This window comes from Neomonachus schauinslandi, chromosome 10 (assembly GCF_002201575.2).
Source record: "Neomonachus schauinslandi chromosome 10, ASM220157v2, whole genome shotgun sequence".
NCBI lineage: Eukaryota > Metazoa > Chordata > Mammalia > Carnivora > Phocidae > Neomonachus > Neomonachus schauinslandi.
In genome coordinates, this window is record NC_058412.1 from 117,039,575 (window position 1) to 117,061,852 (window position 22,278).

The window sequence follows — 22,278 nt, forward strand, 5'->3', positions numbered from 1 at the left end:
GGGATTCCCCTCTAAGAGCTCCCGGTTGTTCGGTTACCTCTCGCTCCCGCCACTCTTCCCTTACCTCGTCTTCCAGCCTTTCCCTCACTCTCCCGCCTCCTCCACCCCGTCGGAAGTGACGTACTAACTAGCGCGCCGTACAGCGCCAGAAAGGTTCTGCGAGAGCGGGAGAAAGGGTTCCGGTGAGCCTCATTGCGCCTGCGTGCGGGCGCGAGCGGTCAAAGCGCCTTCCGGAGGCCGCCGAACTGCGCTTTCCTCCCAGTCTGTCGCTTTCGAAGTACCCTGAGCGAGGTTCAGGGAGGCCGCCGCCACTGGAGGGGCATTTTTCTGTGGCTCTGACGCCTCCCGGTGCCCAGCTACTTCGGCCCTTGCCCTTTGACCCTGCTTGCGGCGGGGTGAGAGGTCGGTGGCCATCTTGTGGCGGCGGCGCGGGCGGCTGTTACTGCGGAGACCCATCCCCTCCCCCTCCTTACCCCCTGGCCGTCTGTCAGTCAGTAAAGAGCCCCGCAGGCAGTCAGGTGAGGCCCCGGCCTCGTGCCGTCACTCTTCCCGCCGCACTGGGCGGCCCAGGCCGCTCCCTGCAGGGCCCCACCGCCGCCACCATGTCCTCCTTCTCCGAGTCGGCGTTGGAGAAGAAGCTCTCGGAGCTGAGCAACTCTCAACAGAGCGTGCAGACCCTGTCCCTGTGGCTCATCCACCACCGCAAGCACGCGGGACCCATCGTCTCTGTGTGGCACCGCGAGCTCCGCAAAGGTAAACACCCCCTGCGCAGCCCCTTGGGCCCTCCCCCGGATTGACCTCTCCCCAGCCCACTCCCGAGGCTCCTCTAGCTGCTTAGTTGAGGCTTGCTGTCCAAGCCTGGGCCTCTGATTGCGCTTCTGAGGTTGGAGACAGTGTTATCCCCATTTCTCGGAGAAGGAAACTGAGGCCCGGGAAGGTTTAAGATACTTGGCTGAAGTTCCCAGACTCCCTAGTTCATCCAGCCCTTTTCCCCGCAGGCTACTCCTGACACTTGTGACTATTATTATCTCGACAGCCTTGTAGAGGGCACTGCCCCTAGGCTGTTGTGTGCCAGGCGCTTTGCTGGGCATTTGGAGTAAGAACCAGAGGACTCTGGAGAAAGACTGCCTAGATCGAGTCCTGGCTTAGCTACTTATTAGCTGAGTGATGTTGGGCTAGTTTCTTCATCTCTCTGTGCTTCTGTTTTCTCATCTGTAAAACGAGGACAAGGATGGCTGCCACTTACAGAGCCTTTATTCTGTGCCAGTCACTATGCTTAAGACCTTTACGAATATCCTCACTTAGTCCTCAGAACGGCTCTGTGAAGTGGGTACAGTTACCCCCATTATGGAGCTGTTAAGGGGCCACACTACCTAGACCTTACCTCTCAGGCTCCTCTTCTCATGCATCTTTCATTGATTCTAGACCCTGCTCAGGATCTGACAGGCATTCATTGAGCTCAGCCTGTTATGTGCCAGGCACTGGGTTGGATGCTTAATAACATGTTGACTCCAGAGGCCATCTGCCTGGAATTTAAGCCTGATTTTGCCATTCACTGACCCCAGCAGCCTAGCCTCTCTGACCCTCAGTTTCCTTACCTATAAAATGGAGGTGATGAAAACTGATACTTACTGTGCCTTTAATTATGTGCCAGGTGCAGTACTGATATCTTTACGTACATTGTCATTTTTTAAATTCTCAGAGTTCTCTGGAGTAGGAACTTTGCAGATGAGGAAAAACTGAGGCTCAAACAACTTGCTGTGGTAAGGAGTAAACAGGATAATCCAAATGAACATTTAGCATGGTGTCAAGCACAGTATAGGCATTTCATAAATAATGGTGAAATGGGACTACTGATTACTCAATGTGAGGCATGGTCTTTGCCTTCAAGTTGCTTACAGTCTGGTGGGGAAGGATAGGCACCTTCACAGCTGTTACCCTAATGATTCCATAGCAGAAAGCTGAGGAAATGGAGCTTAGAACCACTTTGGGCAGCCTCTGTGCAGTAGGCCCTTTATAGTATAGGAAGTAACTTTACATGTGTTTTCCACTATCTGTGAGATGGAGATCCCACCTAAGTGGTTAAGTGATGTTTTCAATTCCTTAGAACTCGTGAGGCTAGACTACATCAGACACCAAAATCCAAGATTCTTTCAGGAGACCCGATTCTAGCCTTCTAGCAGAGACTCCCCTCTCCACAAATATGTGCTGTACTGAGATAGGGGTCCCCTCTGGGCAGGTGGGGGCTAGAGCCTGGAGCCCCCAGATCCTCCTCCTTGTACCCTATTTGAGTTATGGAAAATAACAGTTTAGAGAGTGCATTCATCTGTGACACAAGCTCCTTTAACCCTAATCTCATGATCCTAATTTCATGGAACTTTATGTTTTAAGGAGACCAGCATTATTATCTCCCATTTTATAGATGAGAATGTAAAGATGCGGAGAGATTAAGTGCTTTGTTTAGGGGCATGTGGCTGGAGCATCAGCCCAGCGCCCTCTGATGCCAAAATTTGTGCTTTCAAGTTCCCAGTGCCTCAGTGCCCTTTAATAAGTGAAGGTGATCATCTGACTCATAGCACCAAACTCATAGCACTTTTGTTGATTAGAATTAGTTACTGTATCCCACCCCATCCCATACTAATTGAGCATTTATTTCATTCTTACTAGTTCTGTCTTTTTCACTAGATTTGTGTTTTGAGGGAGAAACTAGGGCTTCTTGTTTCTTTGTAATACCCATAGCATTTAACATGGTGCCTTTTAACACAGTTTAAAAATAGGTTAGAAGTTCAATTGTGGTCTCCAACGTCATTTTCATGGTTGAGTAGAGGATCCAAACAGCACTACGTAATACAGCTTTCTGTGAGATGTTTTCTATCCATAATGCCCAGCAAGGTAGCCCCTTGCCACATGTGGCTGTTGAGCACTTGAAATGTGTGACTAAGGAACTAAAGTTTTAAATAATTGTGCTAGTTACAGTTCAAGTGTTCAACAGCCATATGTGGCTACTGGCTACCATATTGGATAGTGCCAAAGTAGAGGATGCTCTTCCATGCATCAGGATACAGCTTCCTAATACCCAGGCTTCCTTCATGAATAGAGAATGCCCCCACACTGAAGTGGAAAAAGATTTTGTGCCCTTATGCTCAAATTGACTAGCCCCTTAGATTCTGGCCCACCCTGAGTCTTTAAGAGTGGACATTTCTATCTGTGGTCAAGTCATTTTTCCCTACGATGTTTACAGACTATTTCTGAGTCGCCTTCAAAATATTTACAGGGTTTAAAGAAATTATTATTATTATTATTTGCTTAAATACTACTTTTATTCTTGATGGGTTATTGTCTTTCCACTTTCTGGGAATAATTCTTAATTCATCCCTTTGGGCTCTGTCCAAAGAACTTCCCTTCTTTATGGAGAAGTTTGATGTAAAATGCTCTTAAATGAATATTTTTAGTAATGTTTTTATATGTTGGCCTGAATGCAGATAAATAGGCTTTTTTCCCCCCCAACTTTTTTAGATGTCAAAACCAGCTAAACAAATTGAATTTTTTGGTCAGCTAGTTATATAAATTTTGCCTAATAACTACTCCATTCCATTTGGATTGGGCATAGATAGGGGATGAAAGGATCTATTATGTCATATTGGAAAGACATCTGAATAAGTGAGTTGTCACTTGGGACTAGAGTAGAGGGTGTGAGTATTCAAGTGCTCTGGGCTTTGTCGTATTACCTTTACACACATGGTATTTATGTTGGCTTCAGGATGCTGGATGTAGAGGGATAAAGTTTGACTAAAATCCCCATTGCAAAGTTTGAGGATGATGAAAATTAATTGGCATTATAAATAGTGAAAACTTTGGCTCTCTGGCCTCTTGGCTGTCATGTTTGCAGCACTGAAAAAAAAATGTATCATGTCTTAATTGTCCAAATTGACATTCTATACAATGGATTCTGGGTTTTTAAACATAAAATATATGGCATTTGTAAAGTTTTGCTTAATCAAATTACCTTTGTTGAAGTTCTGTTGTACTTTTGAATCCGCTAACTCATGGCGTTCTAGACTTGGTAGTTTTATTTGTTGCAACATCCCAGGGCAAGGTTTACTTTAAAAAAAGAAAAGCCTTTGCCATAATGATACCTTTGTAGCAACGGTAGAATATTGTAACTATTGACACTTTTGATCGGCTTTTGAATAATAATTAGAATAGTTAAAGATTAAATATTATCATCAGTTAGCCATGTAAACTAGGTTATTACCAGAAGGCTAATAAAACTCAGGATAGCCATATTTAATTTTATGAATACTTTGTCATCATTTTAAACTATTACATGCTTTTAAAATCTTGTTTTTAACTTGGGTTATTCTTCTGTAGCTACCTTTAAAAATGTCACATCTTATGCCTGCTGTGTCAGAATTTATACATGCTGTGTGCATTTCAAAAGAAACAAGTGGTTTCTGAGAGGAATAGAGTAAGGACTAGTTTTTCAGGTATGTAAAGGTTGATACAAGGCTTGCTTGAGTTTTTCAGGTATTTTAGCATTGGAGAAAACTTAATGTTTTGGACTGTCTGATTATATTCTTATTTATTTCTTTTAAAAGAAAACTGGGACCAAAAATGCTAGTGATGTAACTTTACGATTGAGAAGTTATGTGCATAGAAGCCAGGAAATTCAGTAATGTTTCCCTAAGCAACTGTAACTCAGACATAGTGCATGAGGTTTTTATGGTTCAATATATGATGCCATATAGAGTAATAGGAAATACTACGTTTAGTATGTATAAGAGAGAAGAATTACGGTTTCTGTGGGAGCCATAATTTTGCATATCCAGAATTCAGACATCTTTAAATTTTCATTAATAACGTAGCATTAATATATATTTATATTTGAGATAAATATCCATTGGTGCATTTAGAGATTTCTCTGGATTGTAGAATTGATATCATTGACTGATGATTGTTATTGGAGTGTTCAAAGAGAAATCATCAGTGTAGGAACATAAATTATAAGAATCTATTTTAAAACTGAAACCTGGCTCAGTCTTTTCATTCTGCAGTATTTGGTAATTAAGAGTGAATTAAAAATGCTCATCTTTGCAATAGAATAATTGAAAACCTTGATTTTAATATGTCTTCTTGAGGATATGCTTATCCTTTAGGAATTTTCTTTGGATTATCTTTATTTTTACCATCAATTGTTCTTGTTAAAATATCACAGAAATGAAGATGGCCCATTCTTGTTTTGTTTTTCAAACTTGTATTCTCAAGCCTGTTTTGTTAGTGATGTCAATAAGTTATTTAAGTTGTTGTTTCAAACATAAATGAACTCTGATCTCAAGTAAATAATGCTTAATATTCTTTAGGAGTAGCTTAGGGCAGAATTGTGGATTGAGAATTTCCTTGGTGTAAATTAAATTATCTTTTTTTCTTTTTTCCAGCCAAATCAAATAGAAAGCTTACTTTTCTGTACTTAGCCAATGATGTCATCCAAAACAGTAAAAGGAAAGGACCTGAATTCACTAGAGAATTTGAATCTGTCCTTGTGGATGCTTTTTCTCATGTTGCCAGGTATGTTGTCTGGTTTTTTGGTTTGGTTTGTTATTTAAATGCATTATCCTTTCCTCTTTACTGTTCTTTCCTTCTCTGGGAGAGCCTTTGTAAATTGACAACTTCATATTTTACAGGGTTGTGCTTTACAGTGTTGTAGAGGCCAAAGTACATTACAGAGTGTTGTAGAGGCCAAATTACAGTTTTATGTTTTGCTGGACCCTTAAGAACTGTCTCAGACGTGTAAACATTTTGATGCATTGAAAGGATTGAGTCTAGCACTTGTTGAACATCTTTTGCCCTAGATATATTCATTTATTGAATTCATTTCTTGACTATGGTGTTTTCCTTGGCTTGGCTGAGTTGTCTCATTAGCTTATGGTCAGAAAACAAAGCTAAATAGTACCAGGAAACATTCCAGTAACAAAACCTTAATAGCAAGATATTAGTTGGTTATGCCTTCATTTTTACTTCTTTCCTTCTAAATGTCTAGATGTCTCATTTACTAAAAATAGTGGTCATTACTGTAACTGCAAAGATAATAATTATCAGTGTGGAAAGTAGATACTTGCACTGGCTATATCATATTAAATCTCTGCCACTATTGTGTTTTGTGAACAAGAAGACTAGAGCATAGAGCACACATGTAGCTAATATCACATGAAATTCATTTGATTAAAACTTCTATAAATCACTTTTATTTATTTAAAAATAAACTGCTTTTCTGTAGACACAAGTTAGTTGTCCAGGAGGAGCAAACAACAACTATTTTTCACTAGAATATTATTTAGTAAACATATAAGAAACATCTTTGCAAAAGGAAATTGGGAAGGGCAAAAAAAAGAGACCAGTTGGTTAAAATTGTACTAGGGTCTGAAGTATAAGTGAAAGGCCTCAAATGTATAAAAGAGTCCAGCATTCCATGAAAGATTTGAGAATTTTGAAGGAATAAAATGGAAAATCCCAAAGAAAGAAATGATACCTAGTTTTCTGGAGATGAGAAAAGATTTTTGTTTGTCAGCTACTTAGCTGGCCCCTACTTTTGATGAACATGGGCACTGAAGAAGCAGAATGCATTATGATCTTGAAACAATCCTGAATCCTTATAGCAGAGTAAGCTTAGAACAGACTGCTAGAATAGCTATCTCAAATGGGAGCCCCGGCATTTTCTTGTTTTGAGGAAATGTAGTTAAGTTTCTAGGGCTGTAGCTCTGCCTCTAGCACTCTCAGTGACCCTGGATGTGTTACTTAGCTTTTACTAACGCCTTAGTTACAAGTTTCCTAACTGATTAGAAGGGGATGACATCACCTACCTCACTGAAGTTGTTGTGGGGCAGAAATACACCAGTCTATTTGAAAACACATAGTACACTGCCCAGGCCCCAGTCTTTGCTCAGTTACGGAAATATGCTAAATTGTAAACTTTGTGGCAAGAAGGACCATTTCTTTTTTGTTCTTCGCTGTATCCCAGGCACCTAGTAACGTGTCTGCCTGGCACAGAGCTGTCAGGTTACATAGCTTTAGGGAGTACCATTTATGTAGCCTTGGTGTGATTGGTGTGCCAGGAGTTGGGCAACATTGTGGTCTGCCCTGGCATTTAAGGATTCAGTAAATATTTGTTGAATGAATTAATTTGGGTATAGGGAATTGACTAAAATAATTTCCTGTAGGGATAGTACACATAACATTTTTATTTAAAAATTGAACAATAATCATTAACTGCCCCCCAAACCAGGAAAGGGTAAGTAGAAAGGAGTAGGAGAAGGGGAATGGGCAATACTGGGATTGAAAATTCCTTTTCTACTTGGTATAACATCTTAAAGCCTATCTAGGAGGCGCTGTAAAAATGTCTTGGCAGATTTCTGTGGCATTATGGGGAAAGTAAATCTGGTCCTTTTCAATGAAAAAAAAAAAAGCTCTAATTCCTTTTTTTTTTCATCTTGTTCTTTTAAGGTCCTTTTTGGGTATTAGGTTCAGGATCCCCTTGTTTCTAAGCCCTTTCCTCCCACCATTGTTAGAACAGAAAAGCCAGCAACTCCACTTTAATCCTGATGTACCTTATCCAGGGTAAGAAGTAGTCTGTGTGGCTTTCTGTGCCCAGTTGAGGAACAAAGATAGTGGACCCATTAATATTGACCAAAATTGATTAGGAATCTTTTTATGGTAATTTCCTACCTCCTCCCTCACCTCTCCCTCCTCCCTCACTTCTCCCCCCTCCCCCCCCAAAAAAACCCCAAACCAAACCTCTGAAGTCAGAGGAAGCAGCCAAGCTCATAGGTTAGATTTAATTTGAATAACAGTTTAATTAACTGGACTTTGAACTTTTTTCCCACACAAATGCCTTCTTTTTTTTTTTTTTTTTTAAAGATTTTATTTATTTGACAGAGAGAGACACTGAGAGAGGGAACACAAGCAGGAGGAGTGGGAGAGGGAGAAGCAGGCTTCCCTCAGAGCGGGGAGCCGGATGCGGGGCTCTATCCCAGGACCCTGGGATCATGACCTGAGCTGAAGGCAGACGCTTAACGACTGAGCCACCCAGGTGCCCCCACACAAATGCCTTCTTATTTTCTTCTGAGTTTGGAGATAGTTGTGCACTTTGTTTTTCATTCCACATATATTTGAGTGCCTTCTATGTCCCAAGTACTGATGCAGACACTAGAGGAGTAGCAGTGAGCAAGTCAGGCAAGGCCAAATAAACAAGCAAGATACTTCCAGAGGGTGATAATATGGACATGATGAAATAGAATGACATTCTGGAGTGGGATCTGTTCTAGTGTGGTTAAGGAAGCCCTCTCTAAGGAAATGACATTTGAGATAATCATAAACAGCTATTTAAAAGAACCTAAGGTAGAAATAATCTTGGCATGTTAAGAGGATCAGAATGAAGGCCAGTGTGGTTAAAACAGTTGTGTTGAGCAAAGAGAAAAGCGGCATCCGGATAAGATCAGAGAGGTAGGCAGGTGCCAGTCACTTATGTCTTATAAGCCTTGGGAGAGAGGATTTTATTCTGATGGGATGTCAGTGACGGGTATTAAGCAGGGGAAAGATATATTCCATCACATGGTTAAAAGGTCCCTGTGCCTTGGTGTGGAGAATGGATTATAAAGGCCAAGGACATGCCTATGAAGGGTATTGCTCTACTACAGGCTAGAGATGACATTGGCTAGGACTCAGAGCAGTGAGACGATAGTAAGCTTCCAGATTATCGAAAGTTTACTTTGTGAATGGATTTGCCTCACCTCCCCCATGTAAAACTGATAGGATTTGTGTGAGTTGAGTGGGAACTGGTCATGAAGGAAAAGAGAAATCAGATTATCTCTAGGTTTTTGACATGACTAAGAGGATGGCTGCAAGTGCTATTTGCTGAGATGAAGTTTGGGGAAAAGATGTGGTAGAGGAAGTTGGGAGTTTTGTTTTGGCCATGCTAAGTTTGAGATGGCTAGTAGATATTCCAAGGGGGTGATGCCAGATAGGTAGATGGATGAAATAGTCTGAAGCTCAGTAGGAAATTAATTTCTGGAGACATAAATTTGGAGTTATCACCATGTACATACTTATTTACTATTGTGTCATGGATTCCCACGGCCACTTCAGGTTTGGTGACTTGCTAGGAGGGCTCACAAGACTCACAGTATGGTTGTGCCTATGACTATGATTTATTACAGTGAAAGGATACAAAGCAAAATCAGCAAAGGAAAAGTTGCATGGGCCGCAGTCCAGAGGAAACCACATATAAGCTTCCAAGAGTCCTCTCATAGTGGAGTCACACAAAACATAACTAAATTCCTCCATTTTTGAGTTGTGACAACATGTGTGAAGTGTTGTGTACCTGGGAAGCTCATTAGAGACTCAGTGCCCAGGGTTTTTATTGGTGTTGGCCACAGGTACCCTCTCCCAAAATTCCCAACTCTCAGAACGAAAGCAGGTATTCAGCATAAATTATATTGTTTGCACAAACAGTTTAGGCACAATAAACCATGATTATCAGTTAGGAAATTGAGGAACACTCCTTCCAGATGCCAGCCAAGAGCCAGCATGGTGAGCAGGCCTTTCTAAGGGTGGCAGTCTCAGGCTTGCTCTTTCCTGCATGATTGGCAATGGAACATTTCTGCTCCAGTTTCACAGGAGGCTCTGATGGAAGTGCTGGGATTATTTAGAAAGAATTCCCACCTTTAGTAGGCTTATCACAGAGCTACTGTGCAGGGGATAAGACAGAAACACACAAATTATAGTGGGTATGCCAAGGATGTGCCGTTAGACCTACAGAGGAAGAAAAGGTCCCCAGGTTAGCTTGGTGAGGCCTCAGCTGACACTTAAAGCAGCAATTCTGTGTGTATAATACATAGTTTATACTTTTCAGATCAAATTTATAATTAGAATTAAAAATGCATACTAAGTTGTGTTTCATATAAGTTATACTTACCATTTTCTGCTTATTCATTGATTAATGGCAAGGACTTTTTGGTGTTTTTTCACTTAAAGATTTCTCAGTTTAGAATGGAGTTAATGCAACCTGAAAAGATAGTTCTGTCTGTTATGAAACTACTTTATTGCTTTAGTTGTACCCACTTCCAAATGCTAATGGGACTTCAGTTCATTGGAGCTACTTTGGGCAAAACCTCATGAGTAAAAAGATTTCTTGACTGTTTTATCTGTAGCTTTGAAACTTACCTGGCAAAACTTTGATTTACTATATTGCTCCAGAAATTAGCCTATCTTGGCTAATTACATTCACCAGTTAAACTAGAGCTTCTTTTTTTTTTGCCTTTAGTGGTAAAAGCCTTATGAAAATGACTTGGATTTTACAGGTTTGTGTATCAGTTTCCATTGCATATAGTAATGTGGCTGAATCTGTACCCCAAATCAGTCTTAGTCTAAATTGAGTCCCAAATATTTAGTCTGCATTGTGTCCCCCCCCTTAACTAAATCCTTGATAAGAATTTATTGTCATGATAGGTTTCTCTTTCTATTAAGTGAACAAAGAATTTGCAGAGAACAGGTTATATGTTAAAAGCATCAACCAGTTAAGTTCTGATTAGTTGTGATTTGGTTATACTAATTATTTTATTTTCTAAGTCATTCATTTGATCTCATCAGAGGCTTCCCATTGCCTTCAGGATAAAGGCCACGTACTTAATATGGTGTTCAGGGCCCTCATCTAATTCCACTCTGTCCTTCCAGATTCTTCTGCTATTTCCACATATTCCTTATATACTTCAGCCACCTACATTACTTCCAACTTCTCCCCTTCACCTTGTTCTCCTTTGTGGGTTCCATTCAAAGGAGAGGAGATACCATGAGCAAAGGCACATGCGTGATGAGAGGGAGCAAGTTATGAGCAGAAGATACATGTGGTTTAGTGCCCTGGTTGGGGTGTGGAAAGGGAAGGGGCTACTGGATCAGGCCCTAGAGGTCAGGCCGTAGGCCTTGGTCTTTGTATTACAAACACAGTATTTCATAAACCTCACTGAATGAGCAGGTGAGTGTTTAGCTGATGTCTGATAGGAGTGACTTTGTTGTGGAAAGATGATTGTTGAAAGGTAACTAATTGTATGGCCTATCGAAATCTAACTAAAAATTTTCGAGAAAGATTAAAATGAGGCCAATATTGTGCCTGTTCTAGGGTGGGTAGCAGGGGGCGGGGGAGAGGACAAATTGCTGCCCTTGTGGAAGTTGCATTCAAATGGACAGTTTTTTATGGGAAGTCAAATAAATTTAAAAAATGAGATCAAATAAACAATGAGTAAACTGAATAGCATAGCAGAAGCAAGTTGTATGGAGAAAAATTAAGTAGGGGTAGGGAGTGTAATTTTAAATAGGGAGATTAGGAAGGAATGCCTGAGCTATGCCACCAAGTAAGGAAATGTGGTTCTAGGCAAAGGCCCTGAGGCAAGAGTGCCAGGGTAGCTGTTGGGGAGCGAAGAAGGGAGAGGCTAGGTGAGGCCAGAGAAATAATGACCTGTGTTGAGAATGGCTTTGTAGGCTTTATGAGAACTTTCACTTTTATTCTGGGGGAGAATGGGAAGAACCATTGGAAGTTTTGAGCAAAAGAGTGACATAATCTGCCTTCATGCAACAGAATTTTTAAAGCTTGAGATTAGCTTGTAGGAGGCTAAAGGTGGAAGCAGGGAGACCAGTAATCAGGCAAGAGGTAATAGTGGCTTGGACCAGCTTGACAGCAGAGGAAGAGGTGAGAAGCAGTTTGTTTCTAGATATATTTTGTAGGTGGAGTAAAAGTGTTTTTATCACCAATATCAAATAACTCAGTCATAGCTTTAAGTTTTATAAACTACCATTGAAATTTTTTTTCCTTTTTTCCCCCTTACCTCTGACTAAAAAAAGTTTGACCGGAAAAAAAAAAAAAAGTATGTACCCTGATTTAGTCCTTTGACCCCAGTGCAGGAAAATTTCCCACTAATATTTCATAAATGATGCAATCTGACCAGGTCAAGCTGAACCCTCATGTTACCTTGACTGTTAACACAAGTTTTAGAAACGTGCCATGAGGGCATACTTCCTTTGTACCTCTTTCTTCTTGAAGTTCCTGTTAAAGATCTTGGCTTAGAAACTAAGGTGTCAGGGTATCCCTTCTTGTTGGAAGTCACTCAGGGTAAGATCATTGACACCCAGGCCGCTTTACAAACCAGAACAAGTCATAGAACACCATGGATGGTGAGGGAATTTGTTTTCCTTTCAGGAAGTCTTCCCACACTCTTCCACTTGCTGTCTGACATTTTCTGGTAAGCAGCTGTTGCACACTGAGTGCTAGTTCTAGTTATCTCATTGAAAATACTCCGTTTCCAGAGTACAATATGTCAGGGAAAAAATGGTTTAGCTTCTCTCAGATATAAATTACAAAGGGCTATATTATGCTTGGTGTGTTCTAAGATTACCCATTAGACACCTTTGTGAGAATGGGTACTACGTACCTAACCCAGAATTAAAATAATGATGAAGTAGTTAATTTGAGTTCAGATTTGGTATATGTGTATGATTGTATTTGCAAGGCATGTAGAAGTGTTGGTGTGTTAGCATTGATGGGTTGTGGTGAATTTATTCCCCATTTTTAAACATTTGGTTTTTTTTCAATCATTTTTTTTTCTACCCTTAAAGGTTTTGGCCCCCTTTAATTTCCAGCAGAATGTCTGGCACTACATTTCGATTAATGTCTTCTTAAGAAGCAAGCTGTCACATCTGAAATGATCAATTTTTGATAATTCTCTGTAACAATCAGCGATTGGCTTTTTGCCCTATTTGCCCCATCTTTCAAAGGAGATAAAGACAGATTACTTGTATAACGTGCTCCGTCTTCCCTACGCACCACAGGAAGAATGTAGTTTCTGGTTAAATTTTGGGTATCTGTTTATCACAATGTGTATCTTACTCTTCCTTCTGTGTTTAAATATGTAAATCATTTAGTCAGTTGTTGTTATTTTTAAAGTAGGTCTGTCCTAATTAAACACAAAAAATCTTAAGCTTATATCTATCTTTTCGTCTTTTCTGGGCAGAGAGGCAGATGAAGGCTGTAAAAAACCTTTAGAAAGATTGCTGAACATCTGGCAAGAAAGAAGTGTGTATGGCGGCGAGTTCATACAGCAGCTGAAGCTGTCTATGGAGGACTCCAAGAGCCCTCCCCCCAAAGGTAGAAACATCACCACATGTTTACAGCTCTTGGTCTTTGCCTACTTTCGAATCACATATGAAAAGCTGCAGTGGGGGTTGCTGTGAACCACCAGCGATTATATGATTCTTCAGAGAGATGAACATAAATGATGGTGAGAATTTATGTAGTGCTCGCAGCGTGTAAGCCTGGTTCTAGTATTCATGCTATTCATCATCTCACACCCTTAACTTTTGCTATGTATTCTCCTTGGCTCTCTTCTGCCTTGCAGAGAGTTTCCTTGCACAAGGGAAAGGAACAACGTTGTTTAGTTGTGGGGAACTAGGAGGCACCTTGGACTAAGATTTTGCCCTAGCCCTGCCACTGACTACTGTGGGGTCTTGAATATGTCTCTTAGCTCTTTTAGAGCTTGGTTTCATTAAATGTTGATGTGGTTTTGGAACATACTTTTGATGTTTGTCAGCTTGCTGTCTATAATTGATTTTGGTCTTTACTGAACCCAGGATATCCTCCAGAAGCGTGTACATGTATGTGTGTGAACCTCACCAACTCCTCTTAAGAGCTTATGTTCTTTTTTTCTTTAAAGAGGATTAAGATCAAACATTTGGTTTGTGGGTTTGTGGTTAATTGCGGTTTAATTCTAGTTGGCACGATGTGTTTCTGAGCTACAGATCTGATCTGACTGCACACGAACTCATTGCCTGGAGGAACAAGTCTAAGTACTAATGTAGTACTTAGGACCCTTTATAATCTGAACTAGTTTACTTTTCCAGATTCTTCTGCCATTTCCTCACATACACCTTGGTCTTTGGCCATACCCAACAGTTTCCCTTCTGGATGCTCTCAGGGTACCTCTTCCGTTGCATCTGGTGTTACCTCTGCCTGAAATGTCCTCTGCCCCTTTCACTGGGCGGTGAACTCATTCTTTAGGAATGCTCTTCTCATTTTGACATTTTCCCTACTTTGGGCACATGTAGCCCTTCCCTCCATATTCCTCTGGTACTTTGTACATGCCTCTGCTATAGCATTCAACCATGATTAGTTTACCTGATAATATCATTCATTCAGCGGGCCTTTATTGTGTACCTTTCATGATCTCTTCCAGGTCTGAGATTACACGCATTTTAAGATGGGGCAACTTTCCCGTAAAACTACAAATTAGAGGCTTTGTAAGAATGACGTAAGTGCTTTCAGACTGCAGGTCATTGTTGTTTTACTTAAGAGTTGATGGGAAACAATTTTGAGGTCACTCTGGTGGTAGCTTCTTAAAAGCAAGGTGTTCCCTACTTTGGATTCTGGTAGTGTTTATATTGTATCTTTTGGAGGTGTTCTGCACAGTGTTGCGGAATTATTCAGCATTCTTTTCTCTACTCTTAGACACCATTGGTAAACAGTGCTGATTTTTTAAAACACCTTTGGGCAAGTAGGGGAGCTCTGAAAGACAATGTTGGAAGCTAAGTGTTGAATTTCAATTTGACAAGCATTTGCCAGACATGTGCTTTGAGTAAATGGCTATGCTAAATGCTATAGGACTGAGCAGAGGGTGGGGAAATGGTTTTGCCCTTAGGGAGCAGTCAGGCAAATTGGGGAGTTTGTGGCAGTGGTAGATTTGAAAATAGCTCTGTTGGGTTTCTGATATTTTTGAGCGTCTAGACATTAACAGCCGTTGAGGCAGTATTCCTCCATGTGGAGGATAATGCTGATCTGAAGGTGATTTCTCTTTCTCTGTGCTGTAAAGATGGAAACACATACCAAAGGTTCCAACATGTATATTAGTCTCAGCTAACTCAGTCTGTCTCCTCACCATCTTCTTTGGACCTGAGTTATCAAAATATTTTACCTCAGTCCTTTCAAAATATTAATGAGTTCTCCAGAAGTTTATTTCCAAAATTAAATAGTCCTTTTATATTTCAGCTTTGATTCATGGATATTTCTTTGTCTTGAAACAACTCTAGAATTTACCTTTGAAATAAAAATTTTTCTGTGGAACTTTGACAGTAGAGAATAAATAAGCTTAGGAATTTTGTTTTAGAAAAGTGGAACTTGGGTTTATATACCCGTTTCCCCATGTGTAAGACCCGGGTGTTCTAAAGTTTTCTCTCTGTTCTTGGGCATACTCAAGCTGTCACTGGACTGAATGGAATTTCATTATTACTTAAGTCACACATGACTCACACAGTATCCTACAGTTGTAGAAGGATTTAGAAAAGAAAGGTAGATACAAAGGAAATAGCATTTATTCAGCATCTATTATGTTCCAGCCTGTTGGCTGCTTTTCATGTTAATTTATTTTAGATTCTTACAACTCCTCTATGAATTTGGTATTTTCATATTTCAGATAAAGATACTAAGGCTCAAAAGGGTATAGTGATTTTGTCCAGATATAATTAATAAGTGGAGAATTCATGTTCTGGTCTGTATGACTTTAAAGCCTGTGTTCTTCACACCATACTTTTTGCTGGGGAAGCACATGTATTCAGTAGATTTGAATTAGGATATGAATTCATGAGCAGGTTACCCAACTTTCCTGGACCTTAGTATAGGTAGTTTAGGTATTCCAAGCAAGGGTTTAAAACCAGGCTTCCAGAGTATGAATCCCTGCTCTGTCACTTCCAAGCTGTGTGACCTAGGGCATAGCATTAGACCTCTCTGAGCTTCAGGTTCTTCACTGTACCGTATGGCTATTAGTAGTAACACCTCATAGCATTATCCTAAAGATTACTTGAGATAACATAGGTAAGATGTTATTAATGAAGTGACAATATGACTTTTATTTGAGCCCCACTCTCTGTTTCTAATATCTAATATTCTGAGTTTCTCAATATGATCCACTGGCAAACATAGGACGAGAATTGTTAGTATTTTTAGTTCCCCAGATTTTGTGCAAGATTAGAAGCCATAGTGGTTAAGAGCACAAGCTCTAGGCCCAGCTTCCCCAGGTTTAAGTCTAGAGCTGGCCACTCAGTTTGAGACGGTACTGGTGAAGTGCTTTCAGAATACTAGGTCCAGCGTCAGACCTTGGCTGCAGAGCTTTCTCTTTCCGTGAGTAAAGTTTAATGTGTTCCTTTTAAAAGTTGCCTTTATTTTGCAGGGAGAGAACAAAGAATGCGGGAGCTGTTACAAACAATATTTCCTGATTCTTTTCTCTTTATGAAAGTAATATAAAATCTGTGGGTATTGGGGTTTTTTCTGTTTGTTTTTTATTTTTATTTGTTCTATTTTGTTTGTTTTTTAGTCCCAGAAAATTTCAAGTGGATTCTTTGGAAGACCTAGCTTTACAAGTAGATGGCTGCATTTTATAAAGTGTTTGGGAGACTTCAGGCCAACTTTTTGCCTTAAAATTAATTTTGTAGTCTGCTGTAGTGTCTAAAATTCTACCACAGTCAGGTCTCCAAGAGATGTATTATAAATGCTTAAGGGAACCAGGATTGCTTGAATGTTAGCCAAGTATAAGACCCCTAGAGACACAGGGACAGGTTGGAGGATAGAGAGTGTATAATATGAGGACAGGCAGATTGGGGCCACCCGTAGTGTTTGCCCTGCCTGTAAACAGAGTGGTTGAGTGAGTCAAAAAGCAAGTGTAAATGCTATGGTCAGAAGCTGAATTGATAGTGGGAGGGTGCCTTGTCTTAAATTCAGTAATAGGAGTGGGACTGACAGATGTCCTAGGCTATTTTTTTTTTTTTTAAAGATTTTATTTATTTATTTGACAGAGAGAGAGACAGCGAGAGCAGGAACACAAGCAGGGGGAGTGGGAGAGGGAGAAGCAGACTTCCCACTGAGCAGGAAGCCCGATGTGGGACTCGATCCCAGGACCCTGGGATCATGACCCGAGCCGAAGGCAGACGCTTAATAAGCCTGAGCCACCCAGGCACCCTCCTAGGCTATTTTTAATAGCTGCCTGACTAGATTGAGAATGCTGGGCATTATAATTGCTAACTTTGTACAGATGAGTCAGGGGACAGTTAACAGAGCAGGCTGTCCTGTTTGTGTAAACGGAGGCATATGGTCATTTTTGATACAGCGCTAGCGTCTTCCAAGCTCTGTGCCACCTCTGCTTTCAAGAAGTTTCCAACTCAGGTCTGGTGACACATTTCTAGGTATTATAGGGATATAAAGAAATAAGATACTTAATGTTTCTATCAGAGAGGTAAGGCCTGTGCCTGCCGGCGGCCATACAGCACAGCAAGGGCCAGGTGCTGTGGGAGTAGAGGAAGATGATGGCTCAAGATGCTGCTGCCCTTACCATGGGTAGGCTTTGAGCATAGGTGGAAACTAATATCGTTAGAGGCCATTCGGGTTTTTGAGTAGAGGCACAGTGGGCCATTCATTTCATAAGAGTGTAATCTAAGTTGGAAAAGGAGTGACTAGCGGCAGGGAGACCAGTTGGGACAGTGGTTTGCACAAGGCATGGAAAAGGGCACATTTCTTTTTTTTTTTTTTAAAGATTTTATTTATTTATTTGAGACAGAGAGAATGAGAGAGAGAGAGCACATGAGAGGGGGGAGGGTCAGAGGCAGAAGCAGGCTCCCTGCCGAGCAGGGAGCCCGATGCGGGACTCGATCCCGGGACTCCAGGATCATGACCTGAGCCGAAGGCAGTCGCTTAACCAACTGAGCCACCCAGGCGCCCGGGCACATTTCTGATAAGAGGCGATGGGAAGAAACAGAATGGAAAGATCTGTAAGGTACATCTCAGAAGTGTAGAGTCTGCTGGAAGTTGGGACTTTAGGAGAGATTCTGGTGGTCTCCAAGGCATTGTACTTGGAAGATGGGGCCAGCGGAAGTGTTCATAGTATGAGTAGGTAGCTCAGGAAAGGAGGAACCTTATGAAGAAAATGATGAATAATTCATTTCCAATAGGTTCTCCAAGTGGAAATAGGAGAGAACTGAAGTAGGATAACAGTGGTTATCTCTTATTACACCCTCTTCCATCAGGATGGCGAAGGACAGAAATGGGCCTGCAATTATTTTCATTAGTTTGATTTCAATCTTGTAATGCTATGAGTGAGTGCCAGTATGAAGTGGTAAAAAGTACTCCAGTTTAGGGGGCAGGTGACTTTGGCTATAGAAGCGAGACTTACACTAACGAGCTCCTTGATTGTGGACAAGCCACAGCCTGTGGGCCTGGATATATGCTCATGAAAAAGGAGGTGGGGAAAGCAAAGATGTAGGTCTATCTAAGGCCTTCCAGTGCCCAAATTCAGTGATTCTGAGGGTCCTAAGGTACAAAGTGGTATGTGGTTTTTATACGTAATAACTTCTGTATGAGAGTTTGAAACTGAAGGATTCAAGTTTTGTAATTTTTCTACCTTCTTTAGTGTATTTAACAGTTATTTCATAGCACTGTTCTAGATGCTTGGAAGTGAACAAAAAAATATTAAAAAAATTTTTTCGCTTACGTGCTTATATTTTAGTGGCAACTCCTAACGCATGGCCACTTTGATGCTTTGTGGTCGCTAAGTGTCTATGAGGGTCATACCACCCTGCACATTAATTAGGCAGCTAGTGTGTGCTAAGTACTGTTAGATATCTCATATGCAAATTATATACCATTAGATTTTCTGTTTTACAAAAATAGCAGTCCTTGTTTTGCATAGTGCAGGACTGTAAAAATGACTATGTAAGCCGAAACCATGCAAAATGATCTTAATAATCAATGGGAAAAGTTTTGATTGTTCTGACTTATAAAATTTTTTTATCAAAGAATTGAAAACTCACTGTTGATTACAGATCTATAGGGAACAAAAAAGATAGTAACACTAATAGATACCTAGCATGCTAGAATATAAAACACTAGGAACATTGAGAATTAAAGTGCTTTATTTCTTTGTGATGAGCTTCACAAGAGGGGTTTGACCAGAGAGAGCTTGCCTTCTTGTGTAGTCCATGGTATGGAGCAAGCATCCTCCCAAGTTTGGGTCGGCTTTCGGCAGTTTACCCTTAGTGTTCTCCGTGTCATGAGGTGTGTTGGAGAGTTCCTGTAATGTGAAGAGTTTCGTCAGCATCACTTCCTCTGGGACACGGTCGTTCTTGTCATCACAACTGATTTCTTCACTTATTTTGATAAATTGGCTTTCACCAGGTGATTCTGGCTGCAGACCTAGAGTTTCTGGAAGGGTATGGCCGTGCCAGCATCCCTGCGGCCAGCTGTGTCTTCTGCCAGCTCCCTTTACGTTCCGTTCGCTTCTAACATGAGCTTTAGTTTTAATTTCGGGGCTTCTCTTTCATCTTTGTCATTTTCAGTCAGTTCCCTGTTTTGATTATTCATTTTTATGAAATGTCATGCGAATTTGATCCCTGGGAGACAACACAACCAAACACTGCTGTTTGTGTGTGAACTGAAATAACAGCGGTGCAGTGACCAAACAGTGACCTGAAAGAAGTGATGTGGTCACTGATCATGATGCGTTTCTATTACTTACGCAGTGATTTGTGGATTGAAGTTAGCAGCAAAGTTTGTTCTTTATGGAGTTACTCTGAGTGAGTATGCCACAGTAACTGAAATTTGAACCGTGGTGTCGGGGGACTGGTGTTGTTGAAACCTTGGTAACAAATCCGTGCGTAATAGAATCTTGCAAAGTGAGGGCTGCCTTGATGCAAATGTTGCTGTTTTCCTTTATTTAATAGAACAGAGGAACAAACCCATGATATTGGCTTGGCTTTCACGTCAAGCATAGTTTGGTCAGTTAATGTGTAAGGTAGGACCAGGAACTACATCCTTGTTTTCAGGAAAAAATGTTTAATGAAGCAAGACGTGTACGTTATTCTGTTTATAACTCACAGAGTTCAGAGGCAGGTGCGTGGTGACCCCTACTTTGGCAGATGAGAGAGTGTGTGCTGCGGAGGAATTTGACTACAGTGGGAAGCGCACAGATTTTGAAAGTCCCACCTTTAAACCAGTATGGAACTTCTCGGGGCCTCCATTTTCTCCCCTGCAAGCTGGAGATAGTAGATCTCAGAGTTGCCTGAAGGACTCAATGTACAGAAGCTGTTGCGGTGCCTGCCACATGTTACCAGCGTTTCTTTACTTTCCAAGCCTGAACGTGTCATTTAGACTTAATGTCCCACAGATGTTTGGCATTTATTTTGTATTGTCCAATTTGATACAAAAGTAATGATTTTGGAACGGGCACTTTTATTGTAGCCATTTAAAAGCATACAATACAAATAATAAGAAATGTAATGTAACCTGTTTGCCTCAAAAGTGGTTAACTTTAAAATAGTGACTTAAGTAACTTCTCTCAGTTGTATCAGTCATATTTCTCAGCAACGGTTATTTTTAAATTTAAGGTAAAATAAAGTTTATTTTGTTTCTAAAGGGAGAGTTTAAAGAACATGATGTGTACAATTTCTGACACGATTTTATTGATAGGTTTCTCTCTACTACAGGTTTTCCCTGCTATCTGAAATTAGACCATTCCTATGAAACATCTCCTAGGCCGAAATGGCATAAAGTGAAGAAGCAGTTACCATTAATTTGTATGGAAAAAGTTTTGAACATTCCCAGACCCCAAAAATAACTTCTCTCAGGCTTTTCTGATACCTCAGGCCACATCTTGCTAACAGATGCACAGAATAAATCGAGATAAAGCACAGATGCTCACAGATACAGCTCAAAGCTCTGGTGGCTTGATGCTGAGATGCCGAGTGTAGTTGCTGGGAAAGAGCTTGGCGGGGCCACTCTGGCTGCTTGGGGTGCATGCTGCCTCTATAATAATCGCTCCCTGCAACACACATGCTGACCACTATTTTCACTTTGTGCCTTTCTTTGTGAAAGTGAAAATCCTCTTTGAATTTCTTTTGGTTAGTGAAAACAGGTACTGTTACTGTAGGTCTTTCATAAAAGCAGGCTTTACAAAAGTGAGGAATACCTGTTTTTATTTTCTGAATTATCTTGCAAAGTGTATAGTGTTTCATTGTATATGCAATGTATTTTCTACAAACCCTGCCTTACATTGGCTTCCTTCATTATATTGTCTCATGGGTTTCTTAACCACTTTGCTTCTCTTGTTAACTTTTATTTTTAAGAGATAAGCTTTTTAATTAAATGTGTTAAGTTTGGTAAGTTTCATTTTTAGATGCTTGTTTTTGGTAGTCTTTTTTCAGTGAGTCAGTCCAAGATGACAGACCTGAGACCATTTTTGATTCTTCGGTAATGTAGGGAACTACCACCAACTTAAAATAACTAGCATATAGGCTAACGTTAAGCCATCTTTGGAAATGTACACCCCTTTTGCCATTTTTTTTGCATGTGGCCCATTGTTCATAGCCTTTGACTCTTACCTGCACAGGCTCTCGTGACCCAAATTTGTGCCCTTTTTCTTTCCTCTAGCAACAGAGGAGAAGAAATCTCTGAAGCGAACTTTTCAGCAGATACAAGAGGAGGAGGATGATGACTACCCTGGAAGCTACTCTCCCCAAGATCCTTCTGCAGGACCCCTCTTGGTATGTCAGGACTCCCAGAGAGTAGGACACAGTGGCTTAGTGGAGGGACTGCTAGTTGAAGATTATGGCCACAGGGTGGCGCCAGGGACCAATAGTATGGAATCACCAGAGGGCAGCTCTCAGGGCACTGGGTGCAAGATCTACCCAGTAGAGCTTGCCAGATAGCAGGCTTGCCTTTGTCTTTGAATGCCATGAGTCTGGATGGATTTATGTGTTATACGGTATTTGGACTTGGCTTTGTTTCACTCCTAGGACTTGAAAATATTCTCAAAAAGTAGATTTTTTGGAAGGGTAGATAATGCCACAAAGACATTTGAATGTCCTCTGCCATGACTTTTCTCCTATACATGGTTATTTTATTTTATTTATTTATTTTTTTTAAAGATTTTATTTATTTATTTGAGACAGAGAGAATGAGAGACAGAGAGCATGAGAGGGAGGAGGGTCAGAGGGAGAAGCAGACTCCCTGCCGAGCAGGGAGCCCGATGCGGGACTCGATCCCGGGACTCCAGGATCATGACCTGAGCCGAAGGCAGTCGCTTAACCGACTGAGCCACCCAGGCGCCCTATACATGGTTATTTTATATAAGTAGGCAATTCATTAGTTTCTAGGGTAGTCTGTGTGGCAATAGCAAATTTGCTACACTATCACCTATTTAAATATTA

General features: G+C 40.8%; 1 protein-coding gene across 3 annotated transcripts in view; it reads left to right on the forward strand.

The window, feature by feature from the left end:
* Nucleotides 1–596: 596 nt before the first annotated feature.
* The window catches only part of RPRD1B (regulation of nuclear pre-mRNA domain containing 1B), a 54,821-nt gene continuing 33,139 nt past the window's right edge, over nucleotides 597–22,278 (forward strand). Inside the window, exons 1-5 of one of the 3 annotated variants that reach the window (XM_044918636.1) lie at nucleotides 597–753; nucleotides 5,436–5,565; nucleotides 13,053–13,148; nucleotides 14,740–14,755; nucleotides 21,508–21,612. In XM_044918636.1, coding sequence (XP_044774571.1) covers nucleotides 603–753; nucleotides 5,436–5,565; nucleotides 13,053–13,148; nucleotides 14,740–14,755; nucleotides 21,508–21,612 — 498 coding nt within the window. In that variant the 5' untranslated portion in view covers nucleotides 597–602. Of the gene's footprint in view, nucleotides 754–5,435; nucleotides 5,566–13,052; nucleotides 13,187–14,739; nucleotides 14,756–21,499; nucleotides 21,613–22,278 lie in introns of all 3 variants that reach the window. The other 2 variants (XM_021689005.1, XM_021689006.1) reach the window with 2 other exon arrangements.